Here is a 21,039-nt window from a genome sequence, read left to right as displayed (position 1 = left end):
TCCATCTGTTTGGTTTAGAACTCAAGCTGCATTGGTGCATTGTTATGGATCCCTTGCACGAACAACACTCTTAAGCTCAGTGTAACTCCATTGAGCAGCATCGTGCATGGGAGACTATTTGAAGCTCTAGTAAACATTAATTGTAATATGTTGCATACTTGAAAGTCAACAGCGAAACCAAATTGTATTCTATAAATTTCACATAGATTCCTTACATATTTTTCCGCACTTACGTTTGCTTATTTATATAAAACCAAAACTATTTCTTATCTAAGCTTAGAATATATCTATTTGTGTTTGTGTGTGTGTGCGTGTACCTGAGCGAGTGCGCTACTTCTTTGTTGTACTCAGAACATTTGACAAGCGCACCACAAGCCCACATTCTCTCATTATCTCTCACTCTTACTCGCTCTCTCTCACACAGTGTGCTTGTCAAAAGACTTATCTGTCTCTGCCTTTACATTCAGTGCAATTTATACAGTGAACGCGTTCGGTTGTTTTGGCTGCCGGTTTTGACAAGAGAAGAGTTCGTGTTTTCGTATTTGTTTATGCACAAATTAAATAAATAGTATTATTTTGTGCAGTGACGTTGTAAACAAAGTTGCAAAGTGGCCGCGAAACATTTCACATCTGCTTAAAACAACAGCAACGGAAAGATATCCAAAAGTGATAAAATTAATACACACACATTGAAATTCAATTGATTTTTGGCAATGGTAAATTATTCGTACCAAAATATACTATGTATTTATAGGTGCGTTAGTGTGAGTGTGTGAGCAATCAGCAGATAATAAATATATTACCGGTCTGTCGATTCTATTCTAATATCAAAGTCCAAAAACCCGAAGACAGGAAAGTCAGATTTCGAAATACCTGTGGAAACAGAATTTATTGCAATGTAAACAAACAAAATTAACAAATATAATTGTACGATTTTCCAAAAGGCATAGCGTGGAAAATAGCTAAAACGGATGGCAGCTGCTTTTCTTGGCACAAATATAGTATAGTCAGTATATGGGCCATATCGGAAAATCGATTTTTGCAAAGCAAAGGATGTTTGTATTACACACTGGGACAGGGTCAAGGTGGTCAGTAAATAGAAAACTGCTGAGTGATTGTGGCGCAGCTTAAAGCATTTGATTCATTTGGCTTATCAGTACCGCTCTTATCATTTGCTCCGTTTTTGATATTACCATTACAGTTAAGCAATTGCGTCTCATCATGATTTTTCTTTGGTTTATTGTTGATTTTGCCTTACTTAATGGCCTATAAAAATCTATGCACTCTCGCGGTAATTAAACCAATTCTAAATCCGTATCCTGAACTCATGTTAAATATCGCTTGTTTCTTTGCTTCAGTTTCGGCCTGGCCAAGTTGTCTTAACGTATTGGATTTCAATGTCAGGCGCGTGTGAATGCCATCAAATTGCTGATTGTAGCTCAAACAATGCAGTAAATAATTATTATTTTGGAGAACATACAAATAAACAATTATTTTACATAAGTACAACGACCGCGTTTGGTTTTGGGTGTCATTCCGCCTTCCGTTGCCAACTACGGTTTCGGTGTCGTCGTCAACCTGTCTGGAAGTGGCTCTTAGCCAGTCCCATAAGGGCCGTGAAATTAAATACCTCAGACCAAGGGGGAGTGTAAATAATATAGGGTATATGCATGCAACAAGAGGAGGCATGTCCCATTCATATGCTTACATATGTTAATAATTTCTTACTGGTCGACTTCACATTCAAGTGCTGGGTATTGCTTGGTCGAGTATGCTCCACTCGAGCATGTTTATTTGGTTATTTTAAATTACTTTCGCTTGGCGCCGCGACCGCCAATTCATGCTGTTTATATATAATTTATTTACATTCCATTTATCGTTATTTATGCACAATTATAATTTTATTATTCTGAATATGCATTTTCCCCCCGCTCAACGGGAAACAGACGCAGCGTGTTGACCTTATTTCGCAGCATGTGCATTTTGAAACAAAACGACAGTAAAAAAAAAACCAAGACACAACTTCAGAATGACACTTGCTTGCATAAGAGGAGAGGAGGAGGAGGGCAAGGGGGGAGTGTGGCAAGAGCGAGGTCAGCGCAGCTTGTGGTCGTTGCCCGCCCCATAAGTTAATCGATTAACTGCCGCTGAGTTCAAAGTGATCAGGAAATTGTATTTAACGACAATAAAAGTCCTTTAAAACAATGTCTGTTATGCCAAAGAAATTGACACAGATGCTAAGAGATAAATTCTTTACTTTTATAAAGATAAACAACGACAAATAAAAAGTTATTATCTTTACTTTCAAATTGCACAACAACTAAGTGTAAATTTGTCACATTTAATGGAAACTCACACTCCCTAATGATAATAACTATACCATTACTCAGTTTGCGAATCACTTTCCGGACTTTATAATGACAGTTAATGCTTGTAATTAAAGATAAGATTTAAAAGCAAATCTAGCTCTCTAATGAATCAGATTTATGGGTGTGCTTATTTTCGAATTAAGTGCAAATTATAATAGATACTTATACTTAAAAAAAGATCTCAAAATAGATAATTTCCTATAAGTTAGAGTTATTTAGGCTAGTTTTAAAAATTTTATTCGATTCCGATTTGCGCAAAATATTAATTAGCACAATCTTCTATTTCCGAATAACCACTGTACCTTAAACAACAAACTCGATAAGATAAGTAGGTAAAATTGATCGACAATTTTAAACAAAGTAAACAAAGGTCTAGTATACAGTTATTGTTGCTGATGAATCAAAGCGATTTTAAAGGTTTAATTGTGGCTTTATATCTTCCGCATTTAAAAATAACCGCCATTTCAGCAGTTAAAGCATTTAGGCAAATTAAATACGGTACGTTTACTCAGATACTATCGCTCTTGTTTCAGATTTTAATTAAGTCAATGTTGTGTCATTACAACATCTTCTACACTCCATAAGAGAGATTTAAATAAGACAAACAAACTGGTTGGCAACGCAAGGATCTAGGCAAAAACTACGTAAAAATGTTGCCAACTGTTCTGAGCCAAAGCAAGCCACTTTTAGCGGGAAATCTTGTCAAATAGCTGCGAATTTTTTTCTTCTTCTCATGCAAATTACTCTTTTAATATTTACAAATCGCAAATATACGCTAATAACTCTGAAAATTCGCTTTGTTCAATTTAAAGAAAACCTAAATAAAGTTTGCTGTAGCTAAAATTTGAGACCAAGTGCCGCTAACTTTAAAACTGCTTAAATGACAACACTGACTGTTAAGGAATCTTGTTTTGCTATCTATAAATAGGTCTTGTCATTCAGTTGGAATGAACAGCGTCGTTCCGATTGCAATTCTCCTTGGCTGCCGAGTGTAATTCAAAGATCTGATCCCTACGAAATGGAAGCAATGACACCAAACTTGGGCAGATCCTCAACTCTACCTCTGACAACCAGACCAATTAGCATTATAAATATTTGTAAGATATTACTGCAAGAAAGTTTGATGCAAGTTGAAGTAGACAATGTCAATTCTTTCAGGTTCTTTTTTGTAAAACAAATCATACTCGTAGATCATTTAAGTGTGGAACTCAGTGGAGTAAAGAGTCGCGATCACAGTTCTTGGCTAACTCCGTTGGTTGGCTTTTTGCTTCAACGAAGCTGCTTATTACAACGCCCCTTTATGGTCAAACAAGTTAACAAAATTGCATAAAATTATAGCAGAACCCTGACCAAGAACCTAGGCTAACCACAGTCGTGGAATGATAGGTTGTGATCCGCAATGCGACTCACTGAATACCTTGATGATTATGCGCCATTACAATCAAACTAGCCTTCAAATTGGACAGATACTTTACAGATAATCGAGTAGAACCAGTATTTGATTGTCTAAGCGAATTTCATATTGATTGAATTCCGGAAAACACCATTAATCCGAGTCGGACTGACAGATAATGGGTGATATATGATGTAGGAGGAGCACACATGATTCACAGCTTGAGAGCATCCAAGTGACGTCGTCATGGTTGTCTTTTTAATCATTAGGGAATCCGTCACATTACTCACACGCCGCATTATTTAACATTTCTTTTAAATATTTTTTATCAAACCTTTTCAGTAATGACGTATTCAAAAACTTCAAATATTTAACGGAACATAAAAAGAAAGAGAGAAAAAAGGTGAACAGAGCAATCTGACTTGCCTGAAAGCTTTCAAAGCTTAAGCCCAAGTTCATTGCCAAGTGGGCAATCGAACAAACGAGAGCCAGAGTGAGAGAGAGAGGGAGAGCTTTTTGTAAGCTTTTGCAACGCATGAACTCACCTAAAAGCACGAAAACCAATTGGAAATGAGTAACGAATCGTCAGCGAGCGAGACAACACCGCTGCGTCGGCCAGAAAGTCAGTTGAGTGCAAATTCAGGCACTAACGTGGCCACAAACAACAACCACGTTGACAGAAGCAACTTGAAAACAGCAGAGACAACGTTGGAAATACACAGCAGTAATAGTAATCATAACAACGTGAACAATTCCCCTTCCCGCATTGAAGAGCGTCTGCACAACGGCAACAACAGTCGAACTCAGCAACCACAGCAACAACAACAACAGCAGCAGCAACAGCAACAACAACATAAAGATATGGAGACAAACAAGCGCATTTTATGCCGTGTTGGTTTCGATGTTTTGGTTTTGTTATGCGGTAAGTGTTGCCAATTGCAGTTGGCAGTTGTACTTGTAATTGAATAATACATTTAAAGCTGAATTAAGCACAGATTCACACACATATTAGATTTATTTATGTATGCATGTACATTTGCCGCCTATTTGTTGTTATGTTTGTTTTTCGTATTGAGCATTTTATGTAATTTTCGTCATCTGTGTGCGTGTGTGCACACTGTGCGTCTGTTTCGTCGGCCTTGCTCTCAGCAAAGCTTTGCGCTCTCTCTCTCTCTCAGTACACCGCTCTCAATCAGCTGAGCGTACGTTAGCGACGAGTTAAAATTTTGATAATCACAATTTGAAATAATTATCAGTCGGGGATTTATTTATAGCTATGTTATTAATCATAATAGAAAATCAATATTATGGCCACAATTGTTTAAATTACTTTAATATCGCAATAGTGTAATTAAGTTATCAATAAATATTTAAATATTGTATGCTGGTATTTTAATGCACTGCACACCCACATAAGCAATTTGCTGCTGACCAATGTCCATTATATTTTTTTATATTTATCTTACCTGCGCTTTATGTCAATATTTGCATGCGCTTTATTTACTTGACAATTTCAACAGTGGCTAAAAACTGTGTCACCAAGAAACAGACAAACACGCCCTGTTCAGGGGGTGGGGGTTAGCTTTTTGTATGCAATACAATTGGAAGAATCGAGTTTCAGTCATGATCAAAAAAAATATGTCTCTGTGACATATAATGCTATACTATATTCTGTAATTGTTTTCTTGACTTCACCTTAACAGGTTGCTAGTACACTTATTATATGCAATTGAACTTTAGATATTATCAAAAAAAATATGTGCCTGGCATTTAATAAATAATTTCTTTTATTGTTGCACAGGATCGAATACCTTAACTTGCTTTACACAAGCTGCTTGCTAATCAGTCGCCATATGTGACTCACCCAACCCAACCTGTTTCTATATATGTTTTTTTCCAGTTAACAACTGCAAAAATTGACAATAGCCGTGTTTTTTCTAAGGCAAACACGAATATTGCCATATTTGTAGCTCTCGACCTGAAGCTTTATTTACAGCTTTTGTCCGACCTTAACTTATTTAAACAGTTACTATTTATACTCACATAAAATACATGCGTGCTTATATGAATGTCACGCTAGTCAATTGACTTGGGTTCCTTCTGACACATTCCCAATCTCACACTCACACCAAGCCAATCACATAAATAACTGTAGATTTGGATCAGGTAAGTCAACTTAAAAGGTTGACTCATTTGATTGTTAGGTAAAGCTTAAGTTTTCGCTTTGGGTTCCCGCAGAAGAGAAAAGGTTATAAATTTTAATCCTTGATGAATCATTCGCATTCTTCTGAAATTATGAATGCGGATGTTTATCTTTCTGATTATAAATGAGAACAACTTAGGAATAGTCGAGTTTAAAAAGTCCCCTAATTGTATCAGTAACTTTCCTCTTAAGCGGGAAGATTGTTAAGATTACAAGGTCGAATAGTTAGCGATAAGGTATCAATACAAATAATAATAAAAAGTTTATGACTTGATTATAAAAATGCAAATATAATACTTTTTATTCTTATATGGTTGCTGGGTTATATAATAGTCCGACTATGGTTATATAATGTGATAACCTAATTTAAATTAGCATTTTCTATTATGTGATAACCCAATTCAATTCAGCTGACCTTAAGATCATAAAAGCGTTACTTACTTGTTGACAAAATAATAATACCCGCTACCTAATTGGATATTAAAAAGTTATATCGATTTGTAAGCTCAAAGAAAAGTGAAATTGCTCTCTGCATAAATTAGAAGCCCCAAACAACAAATACAAAACTTCTATCAGCTGCACACTTAATCAAATATGTAAAAATACCAAATAGTTTTTCCAAATAAATTCCAATTAGTTTAAATTTTTAAGAAAATAGGAATCCGACATCAGATTTAAAATCTGTAAGGCCTTTTAAGAGTAGAACACCTATTAAAATTGTTGTGGCATTTGTTGTTTCTTCAATCTGATGGACTTTTGTATTTGTTGCCGACTAATTTGTGTGGAAATTAGTTCTGACACAAGTTGCTGATAGAGTGATATACTGAGATATTGAAGCACTCACTCGTGCTTGTGTCTTTAAAGACGTGAGGGGTGTGCCTCATATGGCACCTACATATGTATGTACCTAACGATAGGCCCTGTTCGACGGAATCGTCTGAACCGAACTCAACTTGAATCGTCTGTGTCTGATGTTAATTGAATGCGAACGAGCTGGAAAAATCTGATTTCAAGTTTTTGGTGGGCCTCGTTGGAGTCATTAAACTCATAAAAGATAGAAAAAAAAAGTGCACGCACTTCAATAATTTATTGTGCATGAGTGTGGGTGGAGTGGAATTCTTGATACAACTAAGAACTAAGTAGAAAAAGAAATATTTATGCAACGCATTTGGTTTCTTGTCATTTTCCAATTGTTTCTTTCATTATTTTTGTTTATTTTCTACCCAAAGAGGCACAATAACAAACACGTACTGAGAGGAGACATGCAAGGAACACATAGACAACTATAGCCTGCAATTGATGACTCTCGTTTTTATACCTTACACTGTCTGATTATATGGGGTATATTGTTAGTTAGACCAGAATTTGTTGTTTGACAAAATATATAACTCACATAATCTATATATACAAAACTATTTGACCTGACTGACTGACTGATCATTGTGCAGCCTAAGGCATAAGTCGTACAAAATACAAATTTCACATAACCTATATATACAAAACTATTTGACCAAATTGACTGACTGATCTTTGTGCAGCCCAAGCCATAAGTCCTACAAGTCTGACATTTTGACACAACATAGCTAAGAATAAATACTTAAAAATTTTTAATTTAACATGTTCTAAAAAACAATAGCAATTACAATGAAGTTAGAAAAAAACACCATTACAAATAAACACTATTATTAAATGTTTTTTCTAAATTCGCTACTTCGTTATTTTGCAAAGAAAAAATATTCAAAAATATGTGTTTTTTCCAAAATAAAATATAGTATGTCAACTTAATATTTATTCAAACTAATCACTTGACTAACTGTATTTTGTGTGTAATTTTTAAATTATAATATGCACCTCAAGCTAATTATTTTATTTTATTCATAAGCGGTTTAGTCTTAGAGATAATAAATGTATTATTAGACACATTAACTATTACTGGATACTCTTCATTTTCTGAAAGTTTCATTAAGATTGCAAAACAAACTCTGAAATTATAAGTCAGTTGCCTAGGGTATCCTCTCGTCGACACCTATCTATGCACTTGTTTTCCGCTACAATTTCGAAATGCATCGGAAATATGTAATTACCTGGCAGGTTGAGTCTGCATCTGATTGTGAGCTATCGGTTATGCCTCGTACATCTTCTTCTTCTTTAGTGATCGGGGCCTGTCATGACTTATCGGGTAGCACACGAAAAACACACAAAGCCGTTGCAAGAAGGCACTACCTGTGTGACACCAACAGACACCTTTGCGGCGTCTCCGGCTCTGGGAATTCCTGGTACTGCTGCACATGTGCAATTAATGTGTCGCCTCCCAAAGAGTCTGATCTATTGTTGCAAGTAGAGATTTTCCAAACCTGCCTCATAATGTGGAAGGAATGTGTCTTTGCTCCAGTTTGCTGTATCCTTTGTTTTGCTGAATCAATTTAAAGGCTGTCAGTCATACTCAAGGCTAAAGATTGAAGACTTTGCATGAAGACAGACTTCTTTTTTTCTGCAGCTTAAAGACTGAAGTCTGCTTGTCACTTGGACAGAGGTTGAGAGTGCAAATCTTTGGCATTAATTGTCTTTAATTTAACTTCCGTCTTGTTTAATTAATGCTGTTAGAATTTAACTGGCAGACGGTCAACGTTTTTAATTAGCCGCTGCAATTGTTAGTTGACTTTCAGAGCAAACTATGAGATCAGATTTTAGTATAGTTGCAGCTTATTGTTGGAACTAAAGTAAAGACTTGAGATAAAGATACATGCATACTTCTAATGAGCCGCTTGCACTGTTTGTGTGGCCCACAAAGTGTTTGTAAATAACAACAAATAACTTGAAAGTGTGCGCCACAAAAAGAAAGGTAAAAGCCAACAACAGCATCCAACAGATACAGATACAGATTGCAGTTGCAGTTACAGATACAACTTCAACGACAGATAAGTGAGTAAAGTTTGGAGTGTGGCGTAGAACGGTGGCAACAGCGGCTGCCTTTTGTGTCTCAACTGGAAGAAAGGGAAGTTGTACTTACCTCAGCGCATTTACCTCTTTGTTTATCAAACAAATTTGTTTATATGGAAAAGGGGAATCTTCCAATTCCAATTCCATCGTCGGCATCGCTTTAAGTATTATTGAAACGAACTTGACACCAAATGGACGCAAACCCATTTCAATGATATCAAAATGCGACATTTTTCGGTTACACTCGCTGCCTTTAAATGAAGCACTTCCGCCCCAGGTTGTGCCGTCCCTCTAGAACCAGCTCTATAACACGTCCCATCGTTTTAATGGCCTCCCCTTGAACAAAAAAAAAAAACAAAAAACAATGCAATTTAAAATCTAGCCTATGGTTCAGGTTTTTCCTAGTTAATGTGCTTCAATCTAGTTTCTTTTTATGTTTTTTTATTACCAGGCTCTTTAATAACCGATAGATACTTTCGTTTTCTGTTTTTTTTTTCACAAAATAAAAGTCATAAAACCAACCAGCAGAGAGGGGAGAGATGCTATAGATAGGAGCTACTGTATGTGCAGGATTAACCGCCCGCATACAAAGACCACTTGCTGTTGTAATATGACGCTAATCTTGGCAACAATGGGCATTACTTTCCCAGCACAGATACGTTTAGCTCAAACTGTCTTTGGGGAGATCGAACCTGTTTCCCATTTGCAGCTGCCTGTCGCAAAGAATAGATACATTTGCTTTTCCCATGTCGCCTCTGGGTTTTGTAGATTGCCCAGCTCAGTTTGATGTCCCTTTTCATTATTGTGAAAGTTATTAACCAAAATTTTGAACCAATTCTCAAAGATCTCAAGTCCGTTTGTCTCAAGTGTTGCGTCGTTGAGACACTTTAGATATTTTGCTATTACAACCGATTCCGGCTCTTCGTTGGCAACCAACTAATGAGCACTTACACTCAGGGTCATCGTTATACTTACAAATATGCACAAGAATCGGAAGTAGATACACTCTACAAATGAAGCAAGTATCTCTTAAGAAAATCAGCATACGTTTCGCAGCTTAATAGATAAAGATACTAAAGTATTTAAGTTCTTTTATTTACTACACAAACTGCCCTCTCTTAATTTCCTAAAATGCGTATGACTGTAAAAAGTAGCAGCTTATACAAAGTTTCCCTTTCAGAGCTTAAAAGATACACACACCTTTTTGATCATCATATTTCTTGTACGAATTGCCCTCGTAAAATTAATGCAATAATACCTTTAAAGCTTTATTTCCTGAAGGAAGATACTCTTTTATAGTATCTTTTTACAACTTACAAGATATGCATTCCTTCTTTACCATTCCTTTCATAAATTGCGCTCGTAAGAGAATTGCAATAATCTCTTTGAAACTGCATTTCATGAATGTATTTTTTAAATTTTTTATATGGTATTATTGGCATATATTTATTGTTTTTAGTACGATCCTGACAAGATTGGTATCAAAACTCTTGTTAGCATCAGGACTTTTTAAATATCATAGAATCATAGAACCAATTGTCTCAAAAACATGATTTTTGTCTCTTAATGCTCTGTTAATTTAAAAGTTTTATGTTCTTGACGCATTTTTTTAGACCAAAAATCTTAGTTCTGAGAATTTGATTTTAGAACATTTTTTTTATCAGTGTAAGAATTGAATTTAGAACAATGGTTTCTTAGTGACAACAACTTAGTGTTGACCCTTGTTTATGAATTTAGTTAACCATTTTGTGTGAAAATAATCGATACACCCTAATATGCATAATTATTTGTAGTTTTTCTAACTAAATTGTCGTATACCCTTGAAAACAAACGCAGTTTCTGTAGAACTTAATTTTCTAAAATACGTGTGATTTAAAAATCTTTTATAATACGTAGATTTAGATTGCCTCTCGAACCGCCCTCGCAGTGCTTCATGCTAATGTTTCAAGGGCTCCGACTTTCTAATTTAGAACGCATCGCTGACCAAGAAAAAGCCGAGAATCTTTCTCGCAGGTACTACGCGCAATTGCAATGGCAATTAGGCAAACTGTAACTGTAACTGTTACTGAGTAACTGTAACTGAGTCTATGCTGTAATGACATTTGCTGGCATTGTAACTTAATGTACTTTTAATTAGATACTTGCACTTGTGTAGTCATAATTGTGTTCTGCTTTGAAAACAAACATATTTCAAGTGTCAGTGACATTTTCAATGGCTATTGCAGTTGCTAGTGTTTGATTGATGAGGCGGTTGCAGCATTTGATCAATCAATCAATCACAAGCGACCATTTGTCTAGCGTCCACGCAATTTGTATGCCATGAAGTTTATTATTAATGGCATTGCATTTTTAATTAGACAATGTTGAGAGAGTGTCTTCGGAAACATTTACTTGTTGACGACCCCCTCTCTTCTCTCTCCTCTCTACCCCTATCTACGCTGTCTGCTGTGTGCAGCTGTTGAGCCCAAAATAGTTGGAGGCATACTTAATGTGACTCCCTTCCTCCCTCTCCCTCCCTCTCTCTCCCTCCCTCTCTCTCTATTTTTCTCATTCCATTCCCAACGCCGCACACGTCCAACTACTAATCTTATCAATAGCTTAGACCTATCATAAGTCAACAGTGTCATTTATACCAAATTTTCATTTTTGTTAGAGGGGAGAAATTCAAGATAATGCCATATAATACTCCATACAAGCCCCAATGACCTACTAATAAAATATTGATAAATAGTTGCTGTTGCAACTAGAGAATATTGAAAAATAACAGTTATTCTTTGAGCTTATATAAAGTTTATGAGGACAAAGAGTTTTTTATACAGAGATTGAGAATTAATAAAACTATATTATAAAATAGTAAAGTAATATAAAAATTACCTACATTACTTTACTATTTTGTAATATAGTTTTATTAATTCTCAATCTATGTATAACAAACTCTTTGTCCTCATTCACTCACGCACTGATCATTGCACAGCTTCAAGTATCAGACCTAGTTTTTTTTTATAAAATTCTTAACTTTTATTTATTTCTTAGACAGTTTTTTCTAATATTTCTCAATCTATATAAATAAAACTCTTTGTCCTCATTCATTTACTCACTGATCATTGCACAGCTCAAACTACAAGAAAATTGTTAACTTTTATTATTTTTTAGACAATTTTTGCTAATATTTTTTACTTGATTTTTTATTTTCAGCCGGTTTTCCTATACTTATATTCTACTTAATCGGTGCTCCCTACGAACGTGGCTTTTTCTGTGACGATGAATCGTTGAAGCATCCGTTTAAGGAGTCCACCGTGAGGAACTGGATGCTGTACTTTATAGGCCTGGTTATACCAATTGGCGTGGTAAGTAAAGAACTCCAACACAAATCAAATATATATTTTCGGGCAGTACAATTGACTTGAATTGAATTGAATGCAATTGAATTGAATTGAATTGAATTGAATTGCTTTTGGTGAATCTGCGGGCTTTTGAGAGTGGGCGAAGTTGATGGAGAAGCTGTTGGCAGTGCTCCCAAGTGGCCACCCAAGCAAAAAGCATGTCAAGCATCTGTCAGTTGGCATCTCCCACATTACAACTCCCAAAGCACTGAATTGCGCAATCATTTCAAGTTCACAAATTGTTGTTGATAAACATTTCAAAGCTGAAACAATGATGCACTTAATGTGCTCCAGTTAAAGACTGACGCAATGAAAAACAAGTCATCTGGTTGTCCAGATGTTGAAAATAAAATCCAAAGCAACATGTGGGTCATAAAATAATGCCCCTAATTTCTAAGAATTACAGGGTATGCTGTACACAAGGCAGTTCTAAATATTTGCATACCTTTTTCCAGTTATACTGAAGTTGTTCTCGAGGTGTGAAATGGATATGTCCACTCATAACAGACCTAATACATGACTTTATATTATCTGAACTCATTCACAGATGCTGATTGTGGAGTTGCTGCGATCACGAGATGCGAATGCCAATGGAACTGGCACACCTCGTCGATTTGTCTTGATGGGATTCGAGATTCCAGATTGGCTGATCGAGTGCTACAAGAAGATTGGCATCTTTGCCTTTGGTGCCGCCGTCAGTCAAATGACCACGGATATTGCCAAGTATTCGATTGGTCGATTGCGTCCACATTTCATAGCGGTAAGTTGTAATCGAATATCAATTTAAAAAAAAATACAACAAGAAAAAGCTAAGTAAATGCTGTTAGACATGACATTGCCAATTAATTTTAATATGCAACATGTGCAACATATATGCAACTGGCTGCAAATGCGACAGCGACACACACGAAGTGGCAAGTCAAAGTGAAGGCCTATTTATAAATGCATCCGATTCCAACTTTGACATGTGCAGTGGGGCGGGCTTTATGGCCATTTCCAGTTTATTCTCGCTCCAAATGACAATTTTTTTCGTTATTTTCATTTATTTATGCATATTTAAATCGTTCTGACTGCTTGTCGAACTGTTGCGCATGCGAGGGCCGTTTGCAAACTTATTTAAATTAAAATAAAAATCAGGAACCGTAGGGATAATAATTTGCAAAATTGTAAAAATTAAATTAGATTTTTACAATTTTTTATTACAAATTTATTTAAACTTTTTGTTTTCGAGTAGAAGTAAATTTTAAATTTAATTTTTTATTAAAATTAAAAATACCTAACATATTAAAATTAGTTTATTATTAAAAATTAAAGTCTTTATATATAAAACTATCCTGACTAACTCAAACAATTAAAATAAATGTTTTTTTGTAACACTGGGCATAAAAATTAAAAAATATATAAAGTTATTTAAGAGATACCGCATTGAGATAGTATAGAACAGCAAAGTATCTATATATATAAAACTATTTGTCCTGACTAACTCACTCATTTAATATAAATGTCTCTTTGTAGCACTGGGCATAAAAATTAAAAAATATATATAGCTATTTAAGTTATTCCGTCTTGAGATAGTATAGAACAGTAAAGTATAGTATATATAAAACTATTTGTCCTGACTCATTCACTCATTTAATATAAATGTTTCTTTGTAGCACTGGGCATAAAAATTTAAAAAAATATAACATTTTTTTAGATATTCCATTTTGTGATAGTATTGAACAGTAAAATATTAATTTTTTTGTAACTCATTTGTCTTATATAAAATAAAGTAGTGAAATGAATACTTGTCAAGTGACCCTCGTGAATTCGCTTGCTAGGCGCCTTGTTGCCAACAACTTTACGCGAAAGGGGGACCTGCTTGTTGTTCTTGTCAAGACTCCCCCTTCGGGTAGAAAACAGCACAGAGCCGCCCTATTGTTTAGTGAAGTGTGGCAACAGCGCGGCAAAATGGAGCATAAAATGCGTAGCAGTTGCAAATTTGTAGCACATGTTGCACATATCTAAAAAAAAAGGGGGGCATTTTTGACTAGCCCCAAAAGTAAATCAGCTTATGTTGAACATACTCAAATTATTGCTCAGTTTTCAATAGGTCAATAACTGTATGAATGTGTGTGTGTGTGCTTGTCATTTTCAGGTGTGCCAACCAATAATGCCGGATGGTACCAAGTGCGACAACCCTATTAACTTTGGCAGATACATAACGGATTTCAGGTGTATAGGCAATGGCTCAACGCCTCGCATGATCAAAGAGATGCGTTTGTCTTTCCCCAGTGGACACTCCAGTTTTACCTTTTACACGATGGTCTATGTGGCGGTAAGTTGACTCTGACTGTTGTTGTTATTTGCCTTGCATTCACATACAATGTTGCAACTTGCAGCTTTATTTGCAATCTCGCATGACGTGGCATACGTGGAAGCTGTTGCGTCACTTTCTACAGTTCCTATTCATCATGATCGCCTGGTATACGGCACTGAGTCGCGTCTCGGACTACAAGCATCATTGGTCCGATGTGTTGGCGGGCTCAGCAATTGGTTCAACTTGTGCCTTAGTTGTGGTAAGTACACTCAATCAACATTTAAATTAACCATTCGCATTCGCCCACTGCATAGTCATATTTAAACATCAATTGATCATCTTTTTAGAGCTACTTTTTGCCCAAAAATTGGTTTAACTTTCAAACCGTTTGGCCCACCAAAGAAGCCAAGAGACACTGAGTTAACATGGCCAACAAACAAAGACAGAGGCATAGATTTATTACTTCATCTATGAGATTGTAAAGTCAACTCCACTTTTGACATTAAAAGAACATATTTGCGTAAATTGACATACACAACATGGCGTTTCTCTTTAAGTTTCGAAAGTCAAATAATAATAATAGTATCGTGCAACTAACTGACTTGCCTTCAACACCTTCCTGCCACCTGGTTGCATGTTCTGGCAAAGTCAAGTTGCAAGTTGCAAGTTGCACGCAATCTCAGCTTTTATATCGCAAAATTAATCGGCATCTGCAGCCAGTATTTCTGGCTTCATTAGCTTAATGGGACATAATACGACTTTTTAGATACTACTATTGGAGTTATATTTATGATTTCCTAATACTTAGTAATAGAAATACACAAACTAAAAAACTTTCAGTTCAACAATAAAAGACAGACAATTTATTCTCCCTTTTTCCTTTCTACATTGTATACTTTTAGGGGCTTTCTTTAGTTTTACCATCATTTAAATCATTCTAATCTATTTTATTATTTTTTTTCTTAATTTTCAGGCAAACTATGTGTCCGATTTATTCCCCAAAGAGACGCGTACGAAGCCGTACTTGCCTCGGAGCTCTCAAGATATAAGCCAAACGCAATCGACAGCAGTTATTACAACGAATTAACCCCTTGTTAATCCGAATAACCGCTTTAGTAATCGTTTAGGACACAAATTCCATAACTTATAGGCAAAACATGGATCTTTTGATACATCCGGTTGGAACGAAGCAAAGCTTTCGTGTGTTTTTAAGTTGTATTTACTTTTTACTATTTAATATGTGTGAAGCTTATTTACTGAATTATAGTAATACATTATTTAAAAATACTTATAATATTATGATGACTATAAAATCACTAAAGTGACCTTCAGACCACACAATATTCGATTTGCTATTTCAGCAAGTCGACAATAAGTATTATTTTAAATGAGTTTTTAAGTTATATTTTAAAAATTTTGTTTAAATGAACGAGCAATATTCAAAAAAAAATTGAGCTCGTCAAAAATATGAGTATTTATATAAATTGTATAAATAAAATAATGTTATTTTAATTACCGTCTAAGACTACAAGTAGAGTGCAATTAATTAGTATAATCAACATATTTTAACTATGATGCTCTTTTACTCAATAAATAAATGTTTTAGTTTATACTGAGCTGACTTAATTTCACTTAATTCGAGGAATGCTGCTAAAGTTTACTAAAGTTTTCTAATTTCACTTAATTCGAGGGCTGCTGTTAAAGTTTACTAAAGTTTTCTAAAATGAAAATTGTCCTTTTTCTGGGCACCAAGTTTGTCGCACCATTGTGGCGCCACCTTTTGTGTGTTTGCGAAACATAAATACGTCACCCTTGGTTTGGTTTTAAAATATGTTTTTGACCTCATCTCTCGTTATGGTCCGATAGTTTGGTATTGCTAAGTTTAAATAAATTTAGTTAAAAGACATTATATATATCAAATTTATTGATTTTTATTTATGTGAATTTTGCTTGCTTTTGCTTGTGTTGTGCAAGCAATAAACATTCTCTTCATCGATAGCTGAATTTGAAATATTCAATATCGATAGTGACGAAAATGTAAATGTTCGATATATCAATAGTGCCATCGATAGTTTTCCAGCTCTAATACTAAACAAAGCCGGCTTGTTTTCTTTCTAAATAAATAAAGGTAATTAATTTCATTATTATTAATGTTTTTTGCGTTTGATTGTTAATCATAAATGCCAGCCAAGTGTCATGATTCAGATTCCGTCATGGATTTGTGTGGAATTAATGGAAATAGACAGATTCTAAACGCATGACGTGTCATACACGCTCCAAAGATATTTCTAACATGTTTTTATGTTTTGTTGAAGCTCTCAGTCATCAAAATGATTACGGACGTGCAATTGGCAATTTTCTCGAACGTTTTGGGTGTATTTCTGTTTCTGCTCGTCGTTGCCTATCACTATATTAATGCCAACACCGGAAAGTGAGTAAAAAATACAAATTTAAACTCATTTCAATATGCAACTTGTGTTTATTTTCTTCATATTACAGATCGAGCACCAAAACCAAATGATCTTTAAGATTTCCGCAAATTAATTAATACAACTATCAATACAATGCAACATTCGAGTAAAAGTAAAAGTAATAAAATGGTAACATAAAACTAATTCATTTCATTCAGCGCTTCCTGCATTTCTTTCACATTGAGAAAATCCTTGCCACGCCCACTTTCCTTGCGTGTATTAAATGTGCGCTGTGTGGGATGCCCAAAACTAAAGGCCTTTATATAGGGTAACTGAGCTGCCTTGGACGGATTGGATACATTGTCCACATCCATTGAATCTTCGGTTTGCTGCTTGCGATTCTTGATTTTGTTGGCATTCTCCTGATCAAAGCGATAGTTGGCCGGAAACATGTGCACGCCAATGCAATGATCCTTGCGTTCACTGGGCCCCTGGAACTTCAGCCCACATTCCTCAATGTAGCAGGCAAACATGGGCTTGTCTCCGCGCTCCACGCTCGCTGCAAAGTACAAATCGTGCCGTTCCGTGATGTGCAGATCCAACAGGTGGGCAGTTGGCAATTGGCGTCGACATTGGATGCAGTTATAGGACTGCGATTGTGCTGTATTCACATTCACTTTGTGCTGCTTGGATTTCGTTTCGGCTGCATCGGGAATCTCATCCAAGTCCACCAAAACACCAAGTTTCTTAAAAGTTGGCAGATCTGTGGTAGAAATGTGCGGATCGGTGGGCTTTAAATACGTGGGGGTAAATCCATTGAGTATTCTCTTCAGTTCTTCCTTTGTTAGCAGCAAGCCAGTTGTTGTTTCTAATTGCATTTTGCACTTTTTATTAACAGGCTTGCAAAACTTTAGTCTTTCTTGGTGTATTTGCTTATCGATTTTACTACGAAGTTATCAAACAAACTTACGATAGCTTGACTATCGTGTTGCTGTTGCCCACTGTTCGCAGATTCATCGATAAACAGTTCAAAAACAGTAGGTCGACTGCAGTCGTCAGTGGTGTCATTTCCACTTTTTCTCCGTCAGATTTGGCTTTAATTCTAAATTTGATAAAACAAGGTTATAATTTTTATGAATGTTTGAAATTTGTTATGCCTCAGGGGGAGAAGTTCTAACAAAAGTTTTTAAAATTGTATGTTGCAAAATTTTATTCTCTTTGGTAATTAAACAAAATTTGAAAATGGGCTTGCCAGTCCGAATTCTGTTGCGACAAGACTATTTAAACAAGTTGGCAGCACTGCTATTAAGAATTTTAGTATCTAAATATAAATAGAATATAAATCAAAGCAATTTAGAGGACAAAAGGAAGGAAATATTAGAAATATGTCAACTCCCAGCGATTCCGTAATGGCAGAAGATTGCTTTGATATTGAAAAAGTAGCAAATATATTTGAAAGAAGTCTGCTTGATGAAGACGACGTACGTATGGAAGACTATCTGGAGGCATATGAGGAAATCATGAAGTGAGTGACCTCGAATCCAACCATTTGCCATTAAGACAATCAATTAACAACTGTGTTTTTTATAAGGTTCTTCCTGTTGATGGGGAGTGTTTTCACGTTTGTCAGCTCCGATGTACGCAATAAATTGGACGTTCTATACGAGCTTCGACGGAGAGACGTCGATGAACTGAAACACTTTGATACCATTAAAACGATGTTGCTGTATGAAAAGGATGAAAGACTGTTGCAACAGAAGGGTTACGTGTCTGGCAGTCGCACCTTATTGCGTCTACACCGTGGTTTGGGTAGGTTGCACTGTTTGCTCAAGATAAGATTGTCATTGTTATCTCATACTTTTGTTTTGTTACAGAGTTCGTCTACGAGTTTCTATATCGTCTTCAGAGCGTGGCTGATAATGAAAAAGCGCACACTGTCTGCAAGTCCGCCTACAATGATACATTAGCCAAGCATCATACATTTCTCATACGTAAGGGAGCCCAAGTGGCAATGTTTACGATACCCACAAAGGGGGATCTCCTCAAGCGCGTCTGCCGCAATGTGGATGTGGCACGTGCCATGGAGTTGCTGCCGTGCATGCTGAGGAACATGCGCATCGCCTACGATCGCACGAATGAGCTATATACACTACACGATCTGCACAATCTGCCTTAGAATCTAGAATCCATTAGTCATTATAATGTCACATGTGTCTTTGCCTATTTATTTAACCATTAACTGCATTCCAATGCTTGTATTAATTGTATTTATTGTCTTGTTCACTGGCTGTGCCTGTTTTACATATGTATCTGTTTTAAACGTTTTTAAAGCTTGACGATTAACCGAACAAAGTGTCTTAATCAGGGAATAACCGGAACCGGAACCGTTAACCGAAACTTACCGTTTCATTTTTAGTACCGGAGCTGAAAACGTAACCAAATGAATATTATCTGTCAAGAGCCGAATACCGTAACGTTTGTACCGGTACGGTTGTGGTCAAAGAGTTGACCAACTTCCAACTGTCATAGCTTTATCAAAACTGAGCCGATTTTCAAGTGGAATGTCATTTTGATCATGATTTTGACTCTTAATTCGTTCTGCATTCAAATTTTGTTCATTTAGAAAATTTAATTATTTTCGACCAAGATTCGATTTCGATGGTAAGGGTCCCCCCTTTGAAATTTTGAAAATTCAAAATTTTAAATCTCAAGTTTTCACTTTTAATTCACTCCTTATATCGTTATTAGTATAAAACAACACTTTAAACTTGATTCTGAGACCTTTTATTTTTTTTGTAAAAAATCATGTAAAATTGGACAACAATTTTGACTTGTAAAGTGACTCCGAAGACTGACCAACTTCAAACTGTCATAACTTGATCAAAACTGAACTGATTTTCAAGCGGAATGCCATTTTGATCATTATTTGGCATATAAATTCATTCTGCATTCAAGTATTTTGAAATTCACTTAAAAAAATTAATTTTTTTAGGTCTAGGTTTTATTTTGATGTCATATTTCTTCTAAACATTTAAAATGTTTTAAAATGTTTTAAAATTGATTTGTTGCACCGAAACCGTAAGCTGTAACCTTTATTTTTTCGGGTTGAATCCCTCGTCTAAATCAATGATTATACTATATTTTTGCTAGTTATAGTTTCAAGCTTCTTATCAATGACGTCGCATTCAACGCAATGGATTTATAAAGTTTGCGATAAGACTCTACAACCTTGACCGTGTCCCGGACGTTGTTCTTGAGCCAAAATACGCTATCTGAACAAATTTAGACAAAGACTCATAATTGTCGGTATCCCAGAAAAGCCGAAAGATTTACTGAGCATGCTTAGATAGCTACCACAAATTCATATGCAATCTGCAATTAATGGCCGCAACAAATGGCCGACAATTACCAACTCGTTCAGCTATTGATTACGTCTTAGCCAACAACTTGAGAGAAGTCCCATTGGCCTAGTGATCGCTACTTTAATCAGTCAATCGTGTGTGTTGTGCCAAGTGCAAAACCTTAAGATTGTATAAGCAGTGTTGACGCTTCCTTTTAAACCAAAAAAAAGCCAGCAACAGATTTTGAAAAACTTGTTTAAAATAGATTTTATTTAATTTAGTTGCAGGCATTTAATATATAATCTAAATATATATATAATTACAGGCACTTGGTTTTTAATCAGTGCAGTAAGCAATTAATTTAAATACTACATCCAACATCTGTTGTTGCGTTTTACTCCATAATATAGATATGAGCTCCATTTCCATTGAATAAAGATTAAGACTTAAATAGACAATGCGTACATATACTAAATGCAATGACTAATGGGGAAATTCAATGTCTTGATGTTCTTTAAATATTTTTAATATTGATTTCAAGTTAATTTTTATAATTTCCTTAAACTGATAGAACAGATTTTTTAAAATTGCTGTGCAGTAAAAACCCATTGCAAGTAGCCGGGAAAAAAAACATAATGATAACACCTAAAGCTAAAGAGGCTTAATTATGTAATTCTTTATACTATAATTGGAAAAATTT

General features: G+C 35.4%; 4 protein-coding genes across 5 annotated transcripts; 3 read left to right on the top strand and 1 right to left on the bottom strand.

Moving 5' to 3' along the window:
* The first annotated feature begins 477 nt into the window (after positions 1–477).
* Positions 478–16,036, top strand: LOC117783126 (putative phosphatidate phosphatase). 2 transcript variants are annotated; one of them, XM_034620346.1, is made up of 7 exons: positions 478–716; positions 4,105–4,684; positions 12,101–12,252; positions 12,836–13,048; positions 14,426–14,605; positions 14,670–14,846; positions 14,935–15,125. In XM_034620346.1, exons 2-7 carry the CDS (start codon positions 4,333–4,335, stop codon positions 15,004–15,006), a joined length of 1,146 nt encoding a protein of 381 aa, XP_034476237.1. In that variant the 5' UTR covers positions 478–716; positions 4,105–4,332; the 3' UTR covers positions 15,007–15,125. The 2 variants fall into 2 exon arrangements, with proteins under 2 accessions (XP_034476237.1, XP_034476236.1); XM_034620345.1 differs by lacking the exon at positions 14,935–15,125 and adding an exon at positions 15,561–16,036 and having other exon boundaries at positions 480–716.
* On the top strand, positions 6,734–19,345 carry LOC117783129 (ceramide-1-phosphate transfer protein). The gene is made up of 4 exons (XM_034620348.1): positions 6,734–6,756; positions 18,366–18,523; positions 18,590–18,807; positions 18,873–19,345. Exons 2-4 carry the CDS (start codon positions 18,384–18,386, stop codon positions 19,172–19,174), a joined length of 660 nt encoding a protein of 219 aa, XP_034476239.1. The 5' UTR covers positions 6,734–6,756; positions 18,366–18,383; the 3' UTR covers positions 19,175–19,345.
* LOC117783130 (dolichyl-diphosphooligosaccharide--protein glycosyltransferase subunit 4) lies at positions 16,635–17,202 on the top strand. Its single transcript, XM_034620349.1, has 3 exons — positions 16,635–16,715; positions 16,903–17,018; positions 17,087–17,202. Exons 2-3 carry the CDS (start codon positions 16,918–16,920, stop codon positions 17,106–17,108), a joined length of 123 nt encoding a protein of 40 aa, XP_034476240.1. The 5' UTR covers positions 16,635–16,715; positions 16,903–16,917; the 3' UTR covers positions 17,109–17,202.
* On the bottom strand, positions 17,037–17,959 carry LOC117783128 (protein lethal(2)k10201). The gene has a single exon (XM_034620347.1). It carries the CDS (start codon positions 17,874–17,876, stop codon positions 17,199–17,201), a length of 678 nt encoding a protein of 225 aa, XP_034476238.1. The 5' UTR covers positions 17,877–17,959; the 3' UTR covers positions 17,037–17,198.
* Positions 19,346–21,039: the final 1,694 nt, after the last annotated feature.

This window comes from Drosophila innubila (genome assembly GCF_004354385.1).
Source record: "Drosophila innubila isolate TH190305 chromosome 2R unlocalized genomic scaffold, UK_Dinn_1.0 1_C_2R, whole genome shotgun sequence".
Classification (NCBI taxonomy): domain Eukaryota; kingdom Metazoa; phylum Arthropoda; class Insecta; order Diptera; family Drosophilidae; genus Drosophila; species Drosophila innubila.
Note: the sequence above shows the minus strand (reverse complement) of the source record. Positions and strands in the feature narration are given on the sequence as shown.

Excerpts from the sequence above, each read along its gene's own strand:
- LOC117783128 (XM_034620347.1), bottom strand. The coding sequence starts at position 17,876 with ATGCAATTAGAAACAACAACTGGCTTGCTGCTAACAAAGGAAGAACTG.
- LOC117783130 (XM_034620349.1), top strand. The coding sequence starts at position 16,918 with ATGATTACGGACGTGCAATTGGCAATTTTCTCGAACGTTTTGGGTGTA. Across the intron at positions 17,019-17,086 it reads ATTAATGCCAACACCGGAAA|ATCGAGCACCAAAACCAAAT; the intron begins GTGAGTAAAAAA and ends TTCATATTACAG.
- LOC117783129 (XM_034620348.1), top strand. The coding sequence starts at position 18,384 with ATGTCAACTCCCAGCGATTCCGTAATGGCAGAAGATTGCTTTGATATT. Across the intron at positions 18,524-18,589 it reads GCATATGAGGAAATCATGAA|GTTCTTCCTGTTGATGGGGA; the intron begins GTGAGTGACCTC and ends GTTTTTTATAAG. Across the intron at positions 18,808-18,872 it reads GCGTCTACACCGTGGTTTGG|AGTTCGTCTACGAGTTTCTA; the intron begins GTAGGTTGCACT and ends GTTTTGTTACAG.
- LOC117783126 (XM_034620345.1), top strand. The coding sequence starts at position 4,333 with ATGAGTAACGAATCGTCAGCGAGCGAGACAACACCGCTGCGTCGGCCA. Across the intron at positions 12,253-12,835 it reads TGGTTATACCAATTGGCGTG|ATGCTGATTGTGGAGTTGCT; the intron begins GTAAGTAAAGAA and ends ACTCATTCACAG. Across the intron at positions 14,847-15,560 it reads CAACTTGTGCCTTAGTTGTG|GCAAACTATGTGTCCGATTT; the intron begins GTAAGTACACTC and ends CTTAATTTTCAG.